Source organism: Asterias amurensis, chromosome 8, assembly GCF_032118995.1.
Source record: "Asterias amurensis chromosome 8, ASM3211899v1".
Taxonomy (NCBI): Eukaryota; Metazoa; Echinodermata; class Asteroidea; order Forcipulatida; family Asteriidae; genus Asterias; species Asterias amurensis.
The window spans coordinates 2549370-2565816 of NC_092655.1; the positions used below are offsets into that span (position 1 = coordinate 2549370).

The 16447-nt window shown below is 37.9% G+C and overlaps 1 protein-coding gene across 2 annotated transcripts in view; it reads left to right on the forward strand.

Annotated features, from left to right (window-relative positions):
* The first annotated feature begins 367 nt into the window (after window positions 1-367).
* LOC139941116 (RING finger protein 44-like) overlaps window positions 368-16447 on the forward strand; it is a 71268-nt gene continuing 55188 nt past the window's right edge. For both annotated transcript variants that reach the window (XM_071937551.1, XM_071937552.1), the window contains exons 1-3: window positions 368-484; window positions 2589-3059; window positions 13813-13898. In XM_071937551.1, coding sequence (XP_071793652.1) covers window positions 2636-3059; window positions 13813-13898 — 510 coding nt within the window. In that variant the 5' untranslated portion in view covers window positions 368-484; window positions 2589-2635. The remainder of the gene's footprint in view (window positions 485-2588; window positions 3060-13812; window positions 13899-16447) is intronic.

The window sequence follows — 16447 nt, forward strand, 5'->3', positions numbered from 1 at the left end:
TCGGGTGACTTCAATTTGTAAACGTATAGTTGGTGTTTACACCAACTTTTATCATCCAAGGAATGATATGACATGGTCTGTGAGAAGGTAATATGAGGTGTAGGCATTAATATAGATCAATGAGTGAAGCTTATTTAATGTCCACTCATAATCAGAAGATGAACATTTCAAGTCAAAATCATCGAAACTTCAACTACTCGTTATTTAACTTATTCTAAAATTTACTAATAAACACGACGCAAATGTATTGTAAACACAGTACATGACGTGCGCCTCTTTTGCGTATGTACATGTACATACAACGTCCTATTATGACTAGGGGTATGAGCGTATTCTGCGCATGTAAAATTTCTGCAGGTAGGATAGAGAAACAGTCAGGCACGAATGTTGAGCGCAGGAGGACCAGCATATTTGTCGTCATTTTTTCTGGTTTCGTCCGTGTTTTTCCCAACGTTTTTCATGTGAGACAAGTATCGAGAAATCAGTAAGTACATTCATGTCATGTTATAGTTTTAATGTAGAGTATTTGTTTCTGTACAGTTGAGTTGGAAATGGTTCGAAAAAAAAAATTGTTTGGGGGTTTCGTCGTCGTGCACACAGGAGGCTGATTGCTATGCTGGCAATGAGTGGTCACTCGCTATACAGACAGCAGAACTAAAGGGTCAACTTGTGTCTCTCGCTGCCTGGCACTGCTGTGTTCTATTGAGGTCGTCTTCGCATTCTAGTACATGCATGGAAGAAGAAGGCATTTTGCCATTGTGTAGGCCTAGAGCACCCAGCCAGTTACTTAGTCAGTAGCACTGGTCCAGCAGTAGCACTGCAGTCCCAAGCCAAGGGCCAAGTGAACACAAAAAGTCACAAGTCTCTTATAAAACTATAGCGGTACATATATGATGACATAAGTATTGAAAAGATTGACACATTGCATTGTATTAATTTTTTTGAATAACTTTCCGTATGGCGCCACCACTTTTTAAACTAATTTTTACAAAAAGAATATCTCATTGAGTTGAGGTAAATTTAATAGATGCTAAATTAGCCTACTAATTTATTATATATTATTTCATATAGGCCTATCTAATGAAAAAACGGTGGCGCCATCATGGCCATAACTTTTCCCTTCTTTTGTGTGTATCTCTTTTTCGAACTTCAAAACAAAGATACAGTGCCAACTTCCCATGATATTGATAATAATTATAACCAAAGCAGTGTAAACATTTTCTTTGGACTGGCCAGTTTATGGTTGAATCATGGACAGAGGTAAAATTAGAATAACTTATGAACTGCTGTGCTTTCACTTTTCTTTAAGTTTAATTTAACTAGGCAGTTCCATCAAGTTGATTTCACGTGTACCAATACGCACACACACACACACAGCCCCCCATAAAGGTCAAAATATATTAAATCATATGACACTTTGTAGTAGGCATAGCCCCACTTGTGTGGCCAAGGATAGCTGAATCCTTAGCCACACGTCCACACCATTTCCTCATACAGCTAAGAAATAAAAAAAATCTGGCGCCTTATCTACGAGCCACCCGGCAGTATAAACCGGCTGACAGTGTTCACCTAACTCTTAGCTCGCTTTGTGTGTATTGAAAAGTGAAACAAATAAAAATTTAATAGAAATTTTTAACGATAACTTCGCTACCTTTTGCCGACTCTAATTTAATTGATTCGTGCACGGCGCAGCCATCTTGGAATATGCTAATCAGCATGACATCATCGGCCTGCGGAGCTGTGGGCCTGTGAGGGCGCGAATACAAATCAACGGCTGTTTTATGTGAATTAAGCTTGTGTACTTTTTACGCGCATGTGCTACGTAGTTCACGAAAAATACCCAAGCTAAATTCACATAAAACAGCCGTTGAGCTTCTGTCACCGGTGGAGCTAGCACAGTCTCACGGTAAACAGGAATCAAAGTTGGTGGTCAAAGTAAAACAAGAAAAAAAGGAACTTAACCAACAATAGGCCTACTTTGCTTTGGCAGACTTTGGTGTAGGCCAGGGGCTTGACAGTGACAATTTACACAGTGCCTCTCAAAGTTTTATTGTGGAAAACTAAAACAACACTAACAGACACTGTAGCACAGTAACTAATATTACCAATAATATTATATTAAACTGTATTAGCAGTAATGTTTCTCCTCGGTTTCATTTTTTAAAAGTGATATTGAGTGACGGGGTGATAATGATATGTTTGGTGTACACTTTTTATACATTGTTATTAAATCACAATGTTTTTGTTTTTGGATGATAGTTGTTACGATATCATTGTCATGTTGCCATGGATTGGGAGATAACTCTTTTTAAAGTAATGTTTCATTTAAATTTAATAAAATATTCTCCAAACACTGAGTTTTGGCTGTGGGGCACGGTTACCATTACAGTTCCTGGCGCAATTGATGAATTGTACAACAGCAACGTAATTCAAATTGTGTTTGCTAGGGTTGCAGTTTTCATAAAAAACTAACCTTCAATTAAGATTAAACAATTCACTTTAAATTTGATGCCCTTTGTGTAAATTGGGCCTTGACCAATCTTCAGTAGGGCAACTTAATAAGCAGAGTTCATACTTTCTTCGTACAGTGCAAGCAGGAAGAGCTAACCTGACCTGACCACTTTGAGTAACGAGTATGCGGATAGCATCACTAGGGAACACTGAGTCCAAAGCAGATCAGTCTGACCAGGTCCAGCCCAAACGTGTGAGGAAACGGCGTCATCTTAGGTCCAGCCCACCTTACAACAGCAGTACCGCCAGCAGTAACAACTACCAGTCAACCAGCACTGTACAGGATGATGCACTGATTCCCTTCATAAACTGCTCTGCAGCAGAGGCACTCGGTCAGGTTGTGACAAGTTCCATGTTGGGACCTGGATGCAATAGTAGAACTTATACTACGTCCACTTTGTCCTCGCTAGCGTCCACATCCTCCGTGACAAATCTGAACTATTGCAGATCGCCAACTGCTTTGTTACAGCAGAACTCACCGGTAGACAGAACTCATTCACCCGGATACGATCTCAGGGAGACTTCAGCCAGGCGAAGAAGTTACCAAGGTAACATGTTCAAGAAATTTAAGATTTATCAGTGTTTATTAAGTACAAAAATTATTTGGGCTTAACTACTTGATAGAAAACTGCTAACCAATCAAAATGACCTGATGTTGTTAATGGCCTGACGTTTTTACCCATGTAGGAGTCTTACTCACTGGTCTTTACTCTAAAGCTACATGTAAATCGTAGCCTTCAGAGTAGTGGAAAACTCAAACTGATCCGTCATCATTGAAAACCTTCCAATGATGTTGTGTTTTTGGAAAACAGTTGACAGGAAGACAGTGGCTTTTAAAATTAGCTGGAGTGATTTTATTTATAAAGTGCCAACCGTGACGGTGTTTGTAGGTATGAAGAATACTTCATTAAGTCATTACTCAGTATGATTGAAAGGTATTTTATCAGACTTAAAATTCAACATTTGAACAGCAAAAAACAAATGTATTGTTTTTTGTTCAAGAGGTTTATAGTGAGGTATATGATGTATTATTTTGCATTCATAAATACCTCAGACAGTTTCGCTATTCCTATTGGTGGAGAGCGCGTCACGTGGGTGTGTATAAACCTTTGTTAATGACCAGTAAACAATTTTGAAACATGGGCGTGACACGCGAGCTTGCATCTGTGCCTATAAGACAGTTTCTTCATTCCTCTTGATCGAGAGCAAAGGCCGAGACAGTTGTGCCACATATAAGGAGTTGTTTACTCCAGGGCCTTACCATTTCATGAAAGAAATCATTGAGCAATTATAATTTTTGCATTTCTTTTACTCTTTGACCAAAAAGTGTTGATCTATGTTTTTTTTACCGAAAAGGTATTTATGAATGGGAATCAAAGTGTGTTGAACCGGTTTTCAACTAGTGGTTTAAACCCGCCGAGGCCTGGTTCTTGATAACTTACCTCGACTTCGTCTCAGTAAAATTATCAAGAACCAGGCCTTGTTGGGTTTAAACCACTAGTTGAAAACCTCTTCACCACACATTGATTCCCTTATTAATATTCGAGACCGCCGGACTTGTCCAGTCAAAAGTTTACCGGCCCAACACCAACACCAAAACTACATGTACTGGCCTCTGGCATGTGGTCCAGTGTAAAATTTGAGTCCTGATGTCACTTTCATCCTTTGTTTTTCCATGTTACCTGCTTCAACATTCCAAAATTGAATGGATAATTATAGGATGCTTTGAAAGCTTTTTATAGCATTCCCCGCCCGGTTGGTCCTATCAAGGCAAGGTCATGTCATGACGAACAAGGTTTGTGCCTACATGGAGTTGCCATGCTGTTAAGAAGGGGTTTTCTAGAATCTAGAATTTTTCAGAGTGTGGGGTGGACAAGTTTCCATGTCTATTTTCTATTTACCCATATAAACCACAAGGGAAACTGACTGGGTAAGTTTTGAAATGATTTTGGGGGTTGAACAAAGAAATGACTCTAGAGTGGTATTCGAACCAACGACCTCCGGATTAACATGTCGGCGCTGTACTAACTGAGCTATCTAGCCCTATGTTGGCGGTGTCCCTATTTTGTCAATATCTTTGTTCGGGGTGCCAGTCAGAAGTCATAAAACCGTTAACTGCCATTTAGCCATAGGTCATACCCAAATTGCGATACAAACTGGGAAGGGGCAGCGAGGGGATCACCTTCTATTTATTGAGTAAAAATTTCTAAAACACAAGAATCCATGTGAATTACTGATTAATGTTGAATGCATTTTATTTGTGAATAGGACTAGAATCACATCGTAAAATCTGGCTTTTCAGTTTCCAACCTGCTTCGCCTCATGAAATGGAATAGTCTGAATTTCACCATGTCATTATTATTTTGCGACAATGCACTTACCTGTATCCAATATTTGTATAACATTTTCCATACAATTTGCAGTCAAAATCTTATTTTTTAGTCACGCAAACTCTTGCCTGGGGTTTGTCAGGAGTTTTTTCTGATTTCAGGATTTTTCATTGACCTCCCTTCCCTTCCCTTGGCCTTCAGACTATCCCCAAAACAGGTAAACAGGTGAACTTGCCATCGCACAGACAAAAGATTAAGCTCACGTTAAGATCAGACCTGTAGATTTCTAACAAATAACAAAATATAGTTTGTAAAAATAAACTAGAGGAATTGCCCTTACTGATAACCTCCCCAAAAAGCAGTTTACTTGCCGTATAAATAAGTTTTCCAAATTATGACAATGTGCCTGAGGCATTGTTTTAATTTCGAGTTTTATATTATGTAGGCTTCTTTCATGCATTCCAAGTTTCATCATGTGTTCTTAATATCAATGCCATACTCAATACTTTGTCCAGATGTATTCATATCAAAATTTTCAAAAATTTATTTGTTCTTGTTGGCGAGACTAGTGATTCAAAGTTTGGGGCCCTTTTTGTAGAACATGCTAACTATTTCAAGCGAGTACAGATCACTGAACTGAGCCACAATCATGCAAGGGCTACTTCTTTTTGCTAGATTGTTGTAACAGTAGCTCTGTACACATTCAGCAAGTACAGAACTGAAATGAGAATTTGCAATCATTTAATAAATTCACCTCGATTGCTTGTAAATCATGGATTATTTTAAATCCAAATAAGTAGTTGTCGTCTGTATGTTGAAAGGGTAAAAAGGTAGTTGAGCATTGCACCTGGTTGCCAGTCTGACGAAACAGCTTCAAAGTGAAATACATGCATAACTCAAAAGTAATATGAAAGTGACTCTACATTTATTTGGATTAGAAAAATGAACCTAATAATCCAGAATTTGCAATCGTTTTGTGCTCCCTTTCCCTGATTATTTTGAAAAGATTATAGATATCTTTTAAAATGTTTTTTTTAAAGCCAGCCGGTATGTAAGCCAGTTCATTTTCATGAATGTATATAAGCGAGTTCATTTTGATGAACATCAATTCATAACTGTTAATAGGCATATTCCAGAAAATATTGCAGTGCTCAGGTTACAGGGTTCGAAATTAGCGGTTGCCCGGTCGCCAAATGCGAGTGAAAATAGCGGCGGGCGACTGAAAACCCTTTCTCACTAGCCCGCCGGGCAAGTCATACAATTATTCCTTTTCACATATAAATGAGGGTTCAGTGGCAAAATCCCACAGAAAACTTTTACTAAAGCTTTCAAGTTAGTAAGTTTGACAATTTAGATACTTGCTAGATTTAATTTTGCCGTGATCGGGACCGGAATTGCTGTCGTTCGTTTCAGAAAACACGTACAATCAATTGAAAACATGATGTACAAACCACATGGTGCCGAGTATCCTCACAGAGTACACGGTCGCCCACTGGTCCATGCAGTGTATGTACATGTACATGTACATATACAGCACATACACAACACACACAGTCGTCCAAAGTCCATTCTGACCAACACTCTGCACGCTGTGATTGGCCAGTGATGGCTGTTGATAATTCCATATTCATGATGTTCTTGACTAGACTTCAATGCAGTACACGTTAACGAACGGAGTGAAGGATTGCCGCACGTTGTGCATAATGACTGCAGACTGTGCACAATGTACAGCCTTGGACAACCAATAACGGGGACAACTTTTGCCAACAGAGGGCGTTGCGGGGCAAAGTTCATTGAATTATTTATCGATGTGCGTTGTTGACTGATTGTTGATTCATGAAGATTTTGTTGCAAACGGAGTTCAAAACAAGTTCAAATCAACCGACCTCCTAACCACGAAGTCATTAAAGTTGTTGTTGATGGAAAAGGGATAGTTTAAGGTAAAAATTCAGATATAAAATCCTCAAAAAAAAAAGCAAATTTAAGGGCTACACTTTCATTGTTTTTTTGTTGTTTTTTTTGGTTTTGAAAATGTTGTGTATAGTTACATGCGGGCTAGTGAAAAAACCTGCGGGCGATTGAGAATTTTGGTAGACTCGCCCGGCGGGCGATTGAAAAAAAAAGTTAAGGGAAACCCCTGGGTTATAAGAAGACACTGGGATGTGGAAGTAGATTCCATATTTTATTTGTTTTGTAGCCATTGTAGTTCACTTTTTGTTGGGTGTTATCAAGTTGCCTAATTTTTTAGTACTCAAGTACTATGTGTAAACCGGGAATTTCATTTTTGAGAAAGGGCACTGTCATCAGAAAGGCTTAATTAAAGTCCATGGGCAGATGGGAACATTAAGACAGGGCACCAAGGCCAAGACCAAGCCCAGGGTACAGAGGCCATTGCCTCCATGACCTCTGGGTTATTCCAGGCCTTTTTTCTTCCTGTGCCAGGTTCTCTCTATAAATAAGTTTAGTGTAAACAAATTTCCCCCCTCAAGATTGGTTGTAAATATAGTCGAGGATTGAATGCAATTTAGTAGTCATCCAAAAACCTTTAGGCCTACATTTGTATCATACATGTACCTTTCTGACTTTAAACTAGAGTCATCTGATCTGAAGTAAAACATAAAATACATTTTGGTATAGTTGGCTTTATATGAAAAAAAACATGCAAAGCTCAGCATAAACTTAACAGCTTGTTCATGAAAGTCATTTACATTTTTTTGTCTTCACAATCTCAGAGAACCTGGTTTAGTATAGAATCAGTCTTGATCGCATGAAATGTGAGAAAGCTGCATTTGTCTCGCTCCTCGCTACTTCAAGTCCTTGAGCAGCAGAATATTTCTTCAGGGGGTCCTCTTTCACCCAGGTTTAATTTTGTTTAAATAACACAATCCACATATTTTATGCCGCGAATCAAGACACGAGTGTGCTTAGACCCCTTGTCAGCTTTCTGAGCTTAATTTAGACATGCTTATTATTTTGGACGACATGTCGTAGAAAATATTTTCATTCATGGACAGTTATTTCTGGAAAACGTACAGTTAAAAGATATTTGCCTGATGTTTCAATTGGACCCTAGCAGAGTCTTTCTCAAAGGCTTTATGAAAAACTTGTGAGATTGAAATTTTGCTCAATTTTAAACCAGAAATCCCGATGTTTAATTTTTGACCTTTTTTATGAGCATAATTTTTTCTTTGTATTGACAAGCAGGCACAATTTTTTTTCTCACAATTTAGTCAGATTTTTTCCCTTTTCTTTTCTTCTTGGAAAATCTAAAAAATTGTGCATAAATAACCCAAAGTATCTATTAAATCAAACATCATGGGTACATGTAGGTCGGCCCATGTACTCCATAAAATATTCCTAATCCTACTTGTTTTGCACGAAATAGTTAAACTTTTGTATATTTGTATATTTTTAGAAGTTTTTTTAATATATTATTAATGTTGTTAAATTTAACATGGAAGTTCACTTTGTTGTAGTTATGAACTTTTAACCAAAAGTGTAAACCTCTTCACAACAAATTGTTCCACATGTAAACAATGGTGGACAATGGTATTGGGTAATTCTTTATTTCCATAGATGCCTACTGGGAAGAATTACTTCAAAATTATTTAATAACCAGCTTAAATTTGATTCACAAAAAACTGAAACCAGAATTGGTTCCTAAAAAAAGGATCTGTAGTGAGTTGGAAACAGGAAGCAGCCCTAACAAATGTGTACAGGTGGCTCAGGGTAGCTGAGTATTTTTTGGTAATTGTATGGATTCATTCATTAAAAAAATTTGTTCGCTTGCAGGATGTGAAACTAAAACTGAATAACAAAAGGATTTGAAGAGGATGGGAAAGTTTAGAAACTGAAGTGTGGTATTCATTCAAGATCCTGTACAGACCATTTTTGATAGAAAAAATTATGATCCGTTTGGAATATTAATAATCAGTTGATTGCATCAGTTGATACGTGTGTATGGCATGTATGCAATACTCTTTCCATCAGTCCTCCATCCGGCTCAATATGTGTATAATCCCATCAGTTGTAGTAGGCCACACGTGCGCCGGCCGAGGCCCTCCCGCCATCGGAGGCGAAGTCCTGCATGCTGAAGCCCGAGCGATTGTTTGTGTCTGCCAACAATAGGCCATCCGCTTATGAGTGTGTCTGGAGTGTGGCACTGTCCTGTATGGATAGCAGTGTGGAGTCCCGTGCATGGGCTGTGTTTGAACAGGGAGCGTCAGATGGTGTGCACTTGTAATACTGAAGGTGCAGGCTTTTATTGGAAGAGTTGGAATTGGGAAGTAACTGCCAGAAAATGGGTATTTACCATGCTGGCAATAACCAACTTCATTTCAATTAATCGGTTGTTAAAAATTGAAGAGAAATAGTATTGAAATTTGTATTTATACTGACTAACATAGTGAGAGTTCACAAAGTATGTTTTCATCAAATTGTTTGTGGAATAACAACAAAAATGCAATAACTGGGGTGAATTTTTCTGTTTACATGACTGAGTTAAACCATGTTAAATCAAAGGTGGGCCATCGTTAGGTGACACTAAAAAATATTGTGTAAATAATACTATCAAAAGCGTAAAGTTGGTATTGGTAGCTCGCATCCTGCAAAAATATTAAGTCTGAAATGCCTCCTGTTTATTAGAAATGTTTGAACCTGAGGAATAAGTAATGGCTTGGTGTCTGTTCATATGCTGCATCACACTTTAATAGTGATTACCAAACATTATACCTTCCCTTTAACTGCACAATATTTATAAATTTCTGGGGAAGAAATCCCTGTGCAGCATGACCTGTGCATACATAGTTCCTGACTGCCAGAAGGAGAGCTACAGTAAGACTGTGAGACGCTTGCTGAGGTCACTTTGGTTGTGCGTGCAGGCATGAACTGCAGAAGGCATGAACTTTCTCTCTCGCTCTCCTGACTTGAGAACTACATGTAAATGCACTGTTGCATACAATGGCGACAGGGACTTGTGGACATGTTTTCAGATTGAAGGCAAATGGCGCCATAGTGCTCAGAATAAATGGTGATAGATTCAGCACTTTGAGGCACTTTGATATAACCTTACTTTGATATTAGTGTTACACATACAAATGTACACATGATTAAAGTACATTATATCTTCAGTTCACGCCATTAGTTCCAACCAGCATTCTCTACTCAAATTTTTTTTTTTTCAAATGAGACAGAAAACATCATTCTTCTGTACAGATGAATGAAAATCTAAAACGTAAAGAACATTATGACAAAAAAGTACAGGATTTGTAATTAGTAAATTACTTTGCATTAAATTTTCTAGTATTAGTTTTCAGGACACTCATTTGTTTTGATTAATCGGGATTCAGCAACTTACAAATCTTTGGTCTTAAACCAACAGAATAGATGTGTAGCATAATAAGTGCTGGGTAGCTGTGTTAGTCAGGGAGGCTAATTGCAGAAAGGAAAATTTTAATGACTAACTTTATGTAAGAAATATCTGCGTGCTTTCGTAGCAACAATGTATGTACATGTATGTATGCTCACGTACACCATAGAAAGGTCATAGCAGAGTCCTACTTATATACAGAGAAGAAGATAAGGTTATTTTGAAGGAGTTTAGAATTGGAGTGAAAGTAATTTTTGGATGGGAATGATATGGATTTATCTTTCAAAAAGGGACTTGAGTTTGTGTAAAGGCGCCGTCTGCTTTTTTGAATTGGCAGTATTTTGTGTCATATACAGTCATGCTCAGAAATCTGTGTAGAAATTTGATCTGGTGAAATGCCATAACGCCCAATGGGATATTGGTGAATTCTTTCTATATAAAGGGAAGAAGGATGGAGTTTTTATTGTTTGAGCTAGGCAGCACTTCAATACCCTGTTTAAGTAAACATTGCTTGAACAAAACAGATAAGAAAACTCTTGCAATTGTAATTTACTTACAGGTAGAACCATATATTGCCTTTTATCTATGTAATGCTGATTTAAAGGTCAAATTATCAAGAAATATACAACCTAAGTCACCTGTGAAAGTTTCTGCTGTATAACATGTTTATTTGTTGAGAAAAGACCAACTGTCACAGCCTTTCAAAAAGACCAAAATCCATCCACATTTAGCGAGGTGATGCAGGTACCAACTTTATCTCTGGCCTTAGAACACACAACAATTTGAAACCCCCAAATTAAAGTTTTGGAGATTCAGAATTTCTAAGACGTACTTTTATGATTTCTTATAAACGAGGGGCATTTCAGGCAAACTTTTCAGATAGAAATACTTTTTTTTTTTTTCCTGGATCATTGCCGAAATATAAACCTTTTAACAGCAAAGTGAGGGCACATTTCACTGCAGTGGATGTTTTTGCGTTGATGTTTTAATTTGATAATTTTTCTAGACATCATTGTGTCAGCCTAGGCTGCACAATGTATCTCAGGATGTGTTCAATTCCCTTCTAGTTCAATTTTCAATTAAATTAAGAGTTGTTTCCACCATGCAAATTGAACAGTTACACCATGGTTACACTGAATACTAAGACAATTATGCCTTGATTTAAGTGATCCAGTGCTGCATATTGTGCTAAACAATCGTTTTGTGCCATTGGAAAAATATGACAAATTGTGATTAAATAACCTGAAATCTCTTTTACATACCTTTTTGAGAAACAATTTTTCCCCCAAAGATAACAATTTAGTTTGTAACATTTATCTGGATTTAATACACTAATTGTATCACCTTTCACCTTAAGGTTCTATACAGGATTGGTGAGGACAAAGAATGTAATTGTTTAATTTTAGTCTAAAAGTCTGAGAGCTAGAACTTCTAACTTTGTAAAAACCAAAATCAAGGACGAGTTAAAAAATAAATCTAGCTCAGTATTAGCTGGCAATAAAAAAATCCACACTGTAGATGCAGTTGTGCCAGGTTTTATATTTGTGTACCACATCACTTCAAAATCAGTTCGCCATAATGGTTGGGGATGTTGCTTGGATTCAGACTTCAACCGGAATCCTTTTAATGTTGATTTTGCATTGACACAATATCACTATGGTCTTTTACATACCATGCCTATCAGTCATCACACTTTTAAAGCCGGATTTATACTTCCTGCAATGTGAATGCGAAGTGTTTTTTGACGTCACATTGGTGTTTCCATAGCGAATGTTTCACAGAAGTTAAGCAAAGCAAACCTTTTTTTGCGAAACTGTGGTGTCAAAATTGGTACCGCATTCGCATTCACTGGGAGAATGAACCGGCCTAACTGTACTGCTTCTGTTGGTACTCTGTCTTACATTGATAGTACTCTAGTAGACCAAGGAATCCACCTGTCTTGTTGTTAGTATCACTATGTCACACTGGTCCCCATGGGTAACCAAACATTGCCAAGCAGTTAAGCTGCATCCATGGCCCCAGTTCACTGCCCAGCTGCTGTCTTGTCATGCCCTGCTGAGGTCTTCTAAGGAAAATGATGGAGACAGGTGGTTTCTTACCCTTTACCACCAACTGGATGTTTGTGTTTCTTTGGAGCAGGCTGGGTCCTGGTCCATTAGAAAACACGGCTATACACACTAAGCACACCAGGGACAACTTTTGTTTTTGCTAGTTAAATGCAATCTAAATTCTAATTCGTGGATACAGCCGATCATAGAAACATAAAAAACATTTGCTTTGTCAAGTGAATTTGTATAGTTGCTTGGTCAATATTTCCTGCATTATCAAACTTGCCCCAATTGATGTGAGTTTGTAGTTTGTTGTACTACATGTATGGTTGTTATGTTGTATCTTGTCACTGACATTAACAAAAAGACAGGTTTGTTTGAAAATTAAAAATATATTCTGCATACATTACAAAAGTGTGTATGTCTGATCAGAATGAAAAAATAAACATAATGCTACACAAGTAATACAATTTATGTCTAGGGCTTTGCATGTTTGATTTGTGTGACTTCTCATCCAATTTCATATTGAGTCATGCCAATTAAAATAATTATACCCACTGCTGCCATTGACAGTGATCGAAGACTCAATGCTCCAGTATGACAAAGAATCGTGCATTATTACTCACAAAAGATTTCTCACATTGTCATGTACTCCATATTACAGTCTCCCCATCCTTCCCGAACCATCTTTAATCACATGGCTTCTATTGAACTGACCTCTCTCACAAGAGCAACCATATCTACCCCTTGCTGGTAATTTTTTGTCTCATTTTTGCCTTGAAATTTTCATTAGTGATGCAGAGATGTGTGTTGCTGCAATGTGATTTTCCGATCGTGTGTATGTTATGTGAATGTTCACTGTTGGTTCATCATGCTAAACATGCTGCAGTTTCACTTTTGCTTAGGATTGTTTCTAATAACGGTCAATGCTTTATAGTTGCTTACAATTTTACAATAGTTGAAGGGGCTGTTGGATTAAATTAAGGCTGTATACGAATTGGCGGTTATGGTAATGGCTACGACTGTTGCTAAGGGTGTTGCTAAGGACGTACTATACTGCATCGCAGAAATCTAGCTGTAGCCAGAGCTGTAGCTACCTATTTGGGTATGGCGTACATAAAAAAAATATGCTTACTCCTATTTTAAATTTTATGCCGCAGTCAATAATTCTGAATTTGATTGAAATTTATTCTGAGTTGTAAGGGATCGTCACAGCTCTCTGTCCTTTGTCAGGTATGACCGCTGCAATATTTTGCCCGTCTCATTTGCCCTTGACATCCTTAGTGGTTTTGGACAGAGAGTTGTGACAGGAAAAGTGACAGGACAAGTGACCGTACCGTCTCCCTAATACCGAATGTCAATATCTTTGTTCAGTCAGAAGCAAAACAACTGTTATCTACCACATGGCCAAGGATCATACCTAAGTTTATGATACAACATGGGAAGCAGTAGCAGAGGGATCCCCTTAAGGATATACAACATATCTTATCAATTTGCATTGTCTAAAACAAAAGTTCATATTGGTCTTCATTTATTCCCTGATTCCTTGGATCAGAGTTTACAGAGAGCAGTGGTCAGCCAATGCCGCATCACCCCCCTGTGTGCATCCAGGAAAATCAACCACAAGAGCGAGGAAGAAAGGTAAGACTTCACCTCTCAGCCTCACTATCACAGCATTCTCAGCCTCACTATGACAGTGTTCTCCTTGAACAGCTAGTTGAAACAGTTTCATTGTACGGACCAGTCATAGTTCTCTTCAAGTGCTCCGGCTGGCTAGTTTATACAAAATATGACCTGGTGAAAAAGTTGGCAGACCAGTTGATGTTTAATAAATCAAGTAATAAAGCACAATGGAAAATGACTAAATTTTTGCCAGTGGTTATTAGGTTATTATGAAATGATCCCTGTATGCTCCAACTTACGTTTCTTAATTAAAAGTTAAATGAAAGCAAGACTTAGCAGGTGAAGTTGTACTGCTGTTTAGAAAACTGTGAAGGTTTTACCCCCTCCAAATGTACTTGGTACACTAGTAATTTAAAGCGGATGATTCATATTCAGGGCATGTTCATTTTACACATCTTGATGTGTAAATGCTCAGGATGCTTGTAATCACAAACTATCTTGGCCTACGGTTCTAGATGACATTTCACACCCATCTTTAAAAAAAAGAATCAAGCCACGTTTTAGATAATTAGCTTCAGTGATCACACCCTTTCTAGAGCAAGGGTAGTGATGACACAAAGTTCCCAGAGAGACTCTTGTAGACATGGCCAGAGTGAAAGTCGTCAGTGCTTCCATTCCCTTGATAATGTTTGCAGGAAAATGAGTTCAGGCAAGGTGCAATTAATGAGTGTATGTAGTTGTCTGATTGTGTGCCCTGAAAATGTACCATTTGTGGATACAGACCAGCCAAGTTAAAATGGACTCATGAGTTCTTGTCGGGTTTAGTCAATTTAGTTTACCTATGCACTGACTTAAAACTATAATTTTGAAGTGAAACTTGACTTAGGGGAGTTTTGTTTGTCTCCACTTTTTATGTACTGTTACATTGTAATTAAACTTATTTTATAGTCATTGTGATGGCGTTGCAATTACCATGTATGTAACCTATGACTAACTGATAACTTGCCTGCATGATGTCCAAATGTAGAGATGTCAAGCATTTCCCTCTGAAAAGACAACTAAATGACCCGAGACAGAGACATACTGTAGAGACGAATGTGCTCCGAATAGGGCAAAGTACTCTGACAATGAAGCACTTTCAATGCATTACAAAGATCATTAAATTAGTTTAACATCATGAGATTGTAAATTTTGGAAAATTATGTGTACAAATGCACCTCATACTTATCGTCTGGGGAGAAGAAAGTGTGCACTTTTTATATCCTGTTGAGGGTTTGCATCAAATCAAGTCAGATATCTGCTATCTTTTTATGCAGTAAGTCCCTTGAGGATTTTGGGAAAATCATGAAAAACACTGGACCGCAGGCCGGAGGCCAATGAATTTAGCATCAGGCCAGTAAAGGCATGTCCAGACAAGTCCAGCAGTTTTGTGTTTGTGTTCAAGTATTCACTTGTCAGTCTGACAAGTATAGTTATGTTTATTAATGAAGAATACTTTTATAATATAAGATCAATCTTCTCTTTTGTGTCTAGTGCATTTTTTTTTCTCAAATTCAAACTGTTCAATTGTTAAAAACTGTGACAGACACTTTTTCTGCTTATTTCAATTCTGGTCTTGTTTATAAAATTCGGGTCTAGTAAATGTTTTGAGTGTCAAACCCTTTAGCTGTGACGGGTTTTCCCAAAAATTTGAGCCCTGTTAGGGGGGTTGGTAGGAGGGTAGTTGTGCCAATTTCAATAACTTTCATCCGTCCAAGGCCTTAGCGTTTAGCTCAGATCGTGGAGGAAAACGGTATCACTAAATGATCTCTGTGGTTGTTCGTGCGTCACTTGATTTGTACGATGTGTACACAGGAAGTTTTGCTTACTATTCCATCTAGTGATTACTGCAGGGGATTACATCCCATGGCAAAGTTTTGCAATAATCAAGGACAGATCTCAAACATTCTGCCAATCACATGTAGAGCAAACTTTGGTTAACAGTACAGCAAGCTGGAAAGTTTTATGTGAAGCCAGAGTAATTTGATTTCCTTACGTAGTATACATAAATCCTCCAGACAAAATCCAAAATAAGGAGGGATTTTCAAAAAGTCAGGACTTGTGGTGAGATGCCTGATCGACGGACAAACGGAACATAAACAGGAACAAGAACGTACGAACAAACAGGTTGAACCGACAGGAATGAAAAAAAAATGTGTTAGGGTGCTGATTATAATAAGGATATTTACTTTGATAATATCTGATACTGTAGTTGATGGTTGTCCCTTTTGAGCAAAGGTTCTTCACCCACACAGAAGTTCCAGGCCCGCCTTGGGCTTGACAAGTGCTTTTCAACCCGTTTTTCTATGTGAGTCGATGTATTGGCATGCTATTTTGGTGGACCATGGCACCATAGATACAAATTGTTTGTAGCACTGCAGTGCATCATCCTGGGATGAGATGTTTTAAATATTATCTGAATTCAGTCCTTTTTATGTATCAGTGTCCAGATAAGCTGCACAAATTGCATTCCGATCTGTGTAAATTTTGGTTGATACAAGCAAAAAAATAATAAAAATAATAATAAT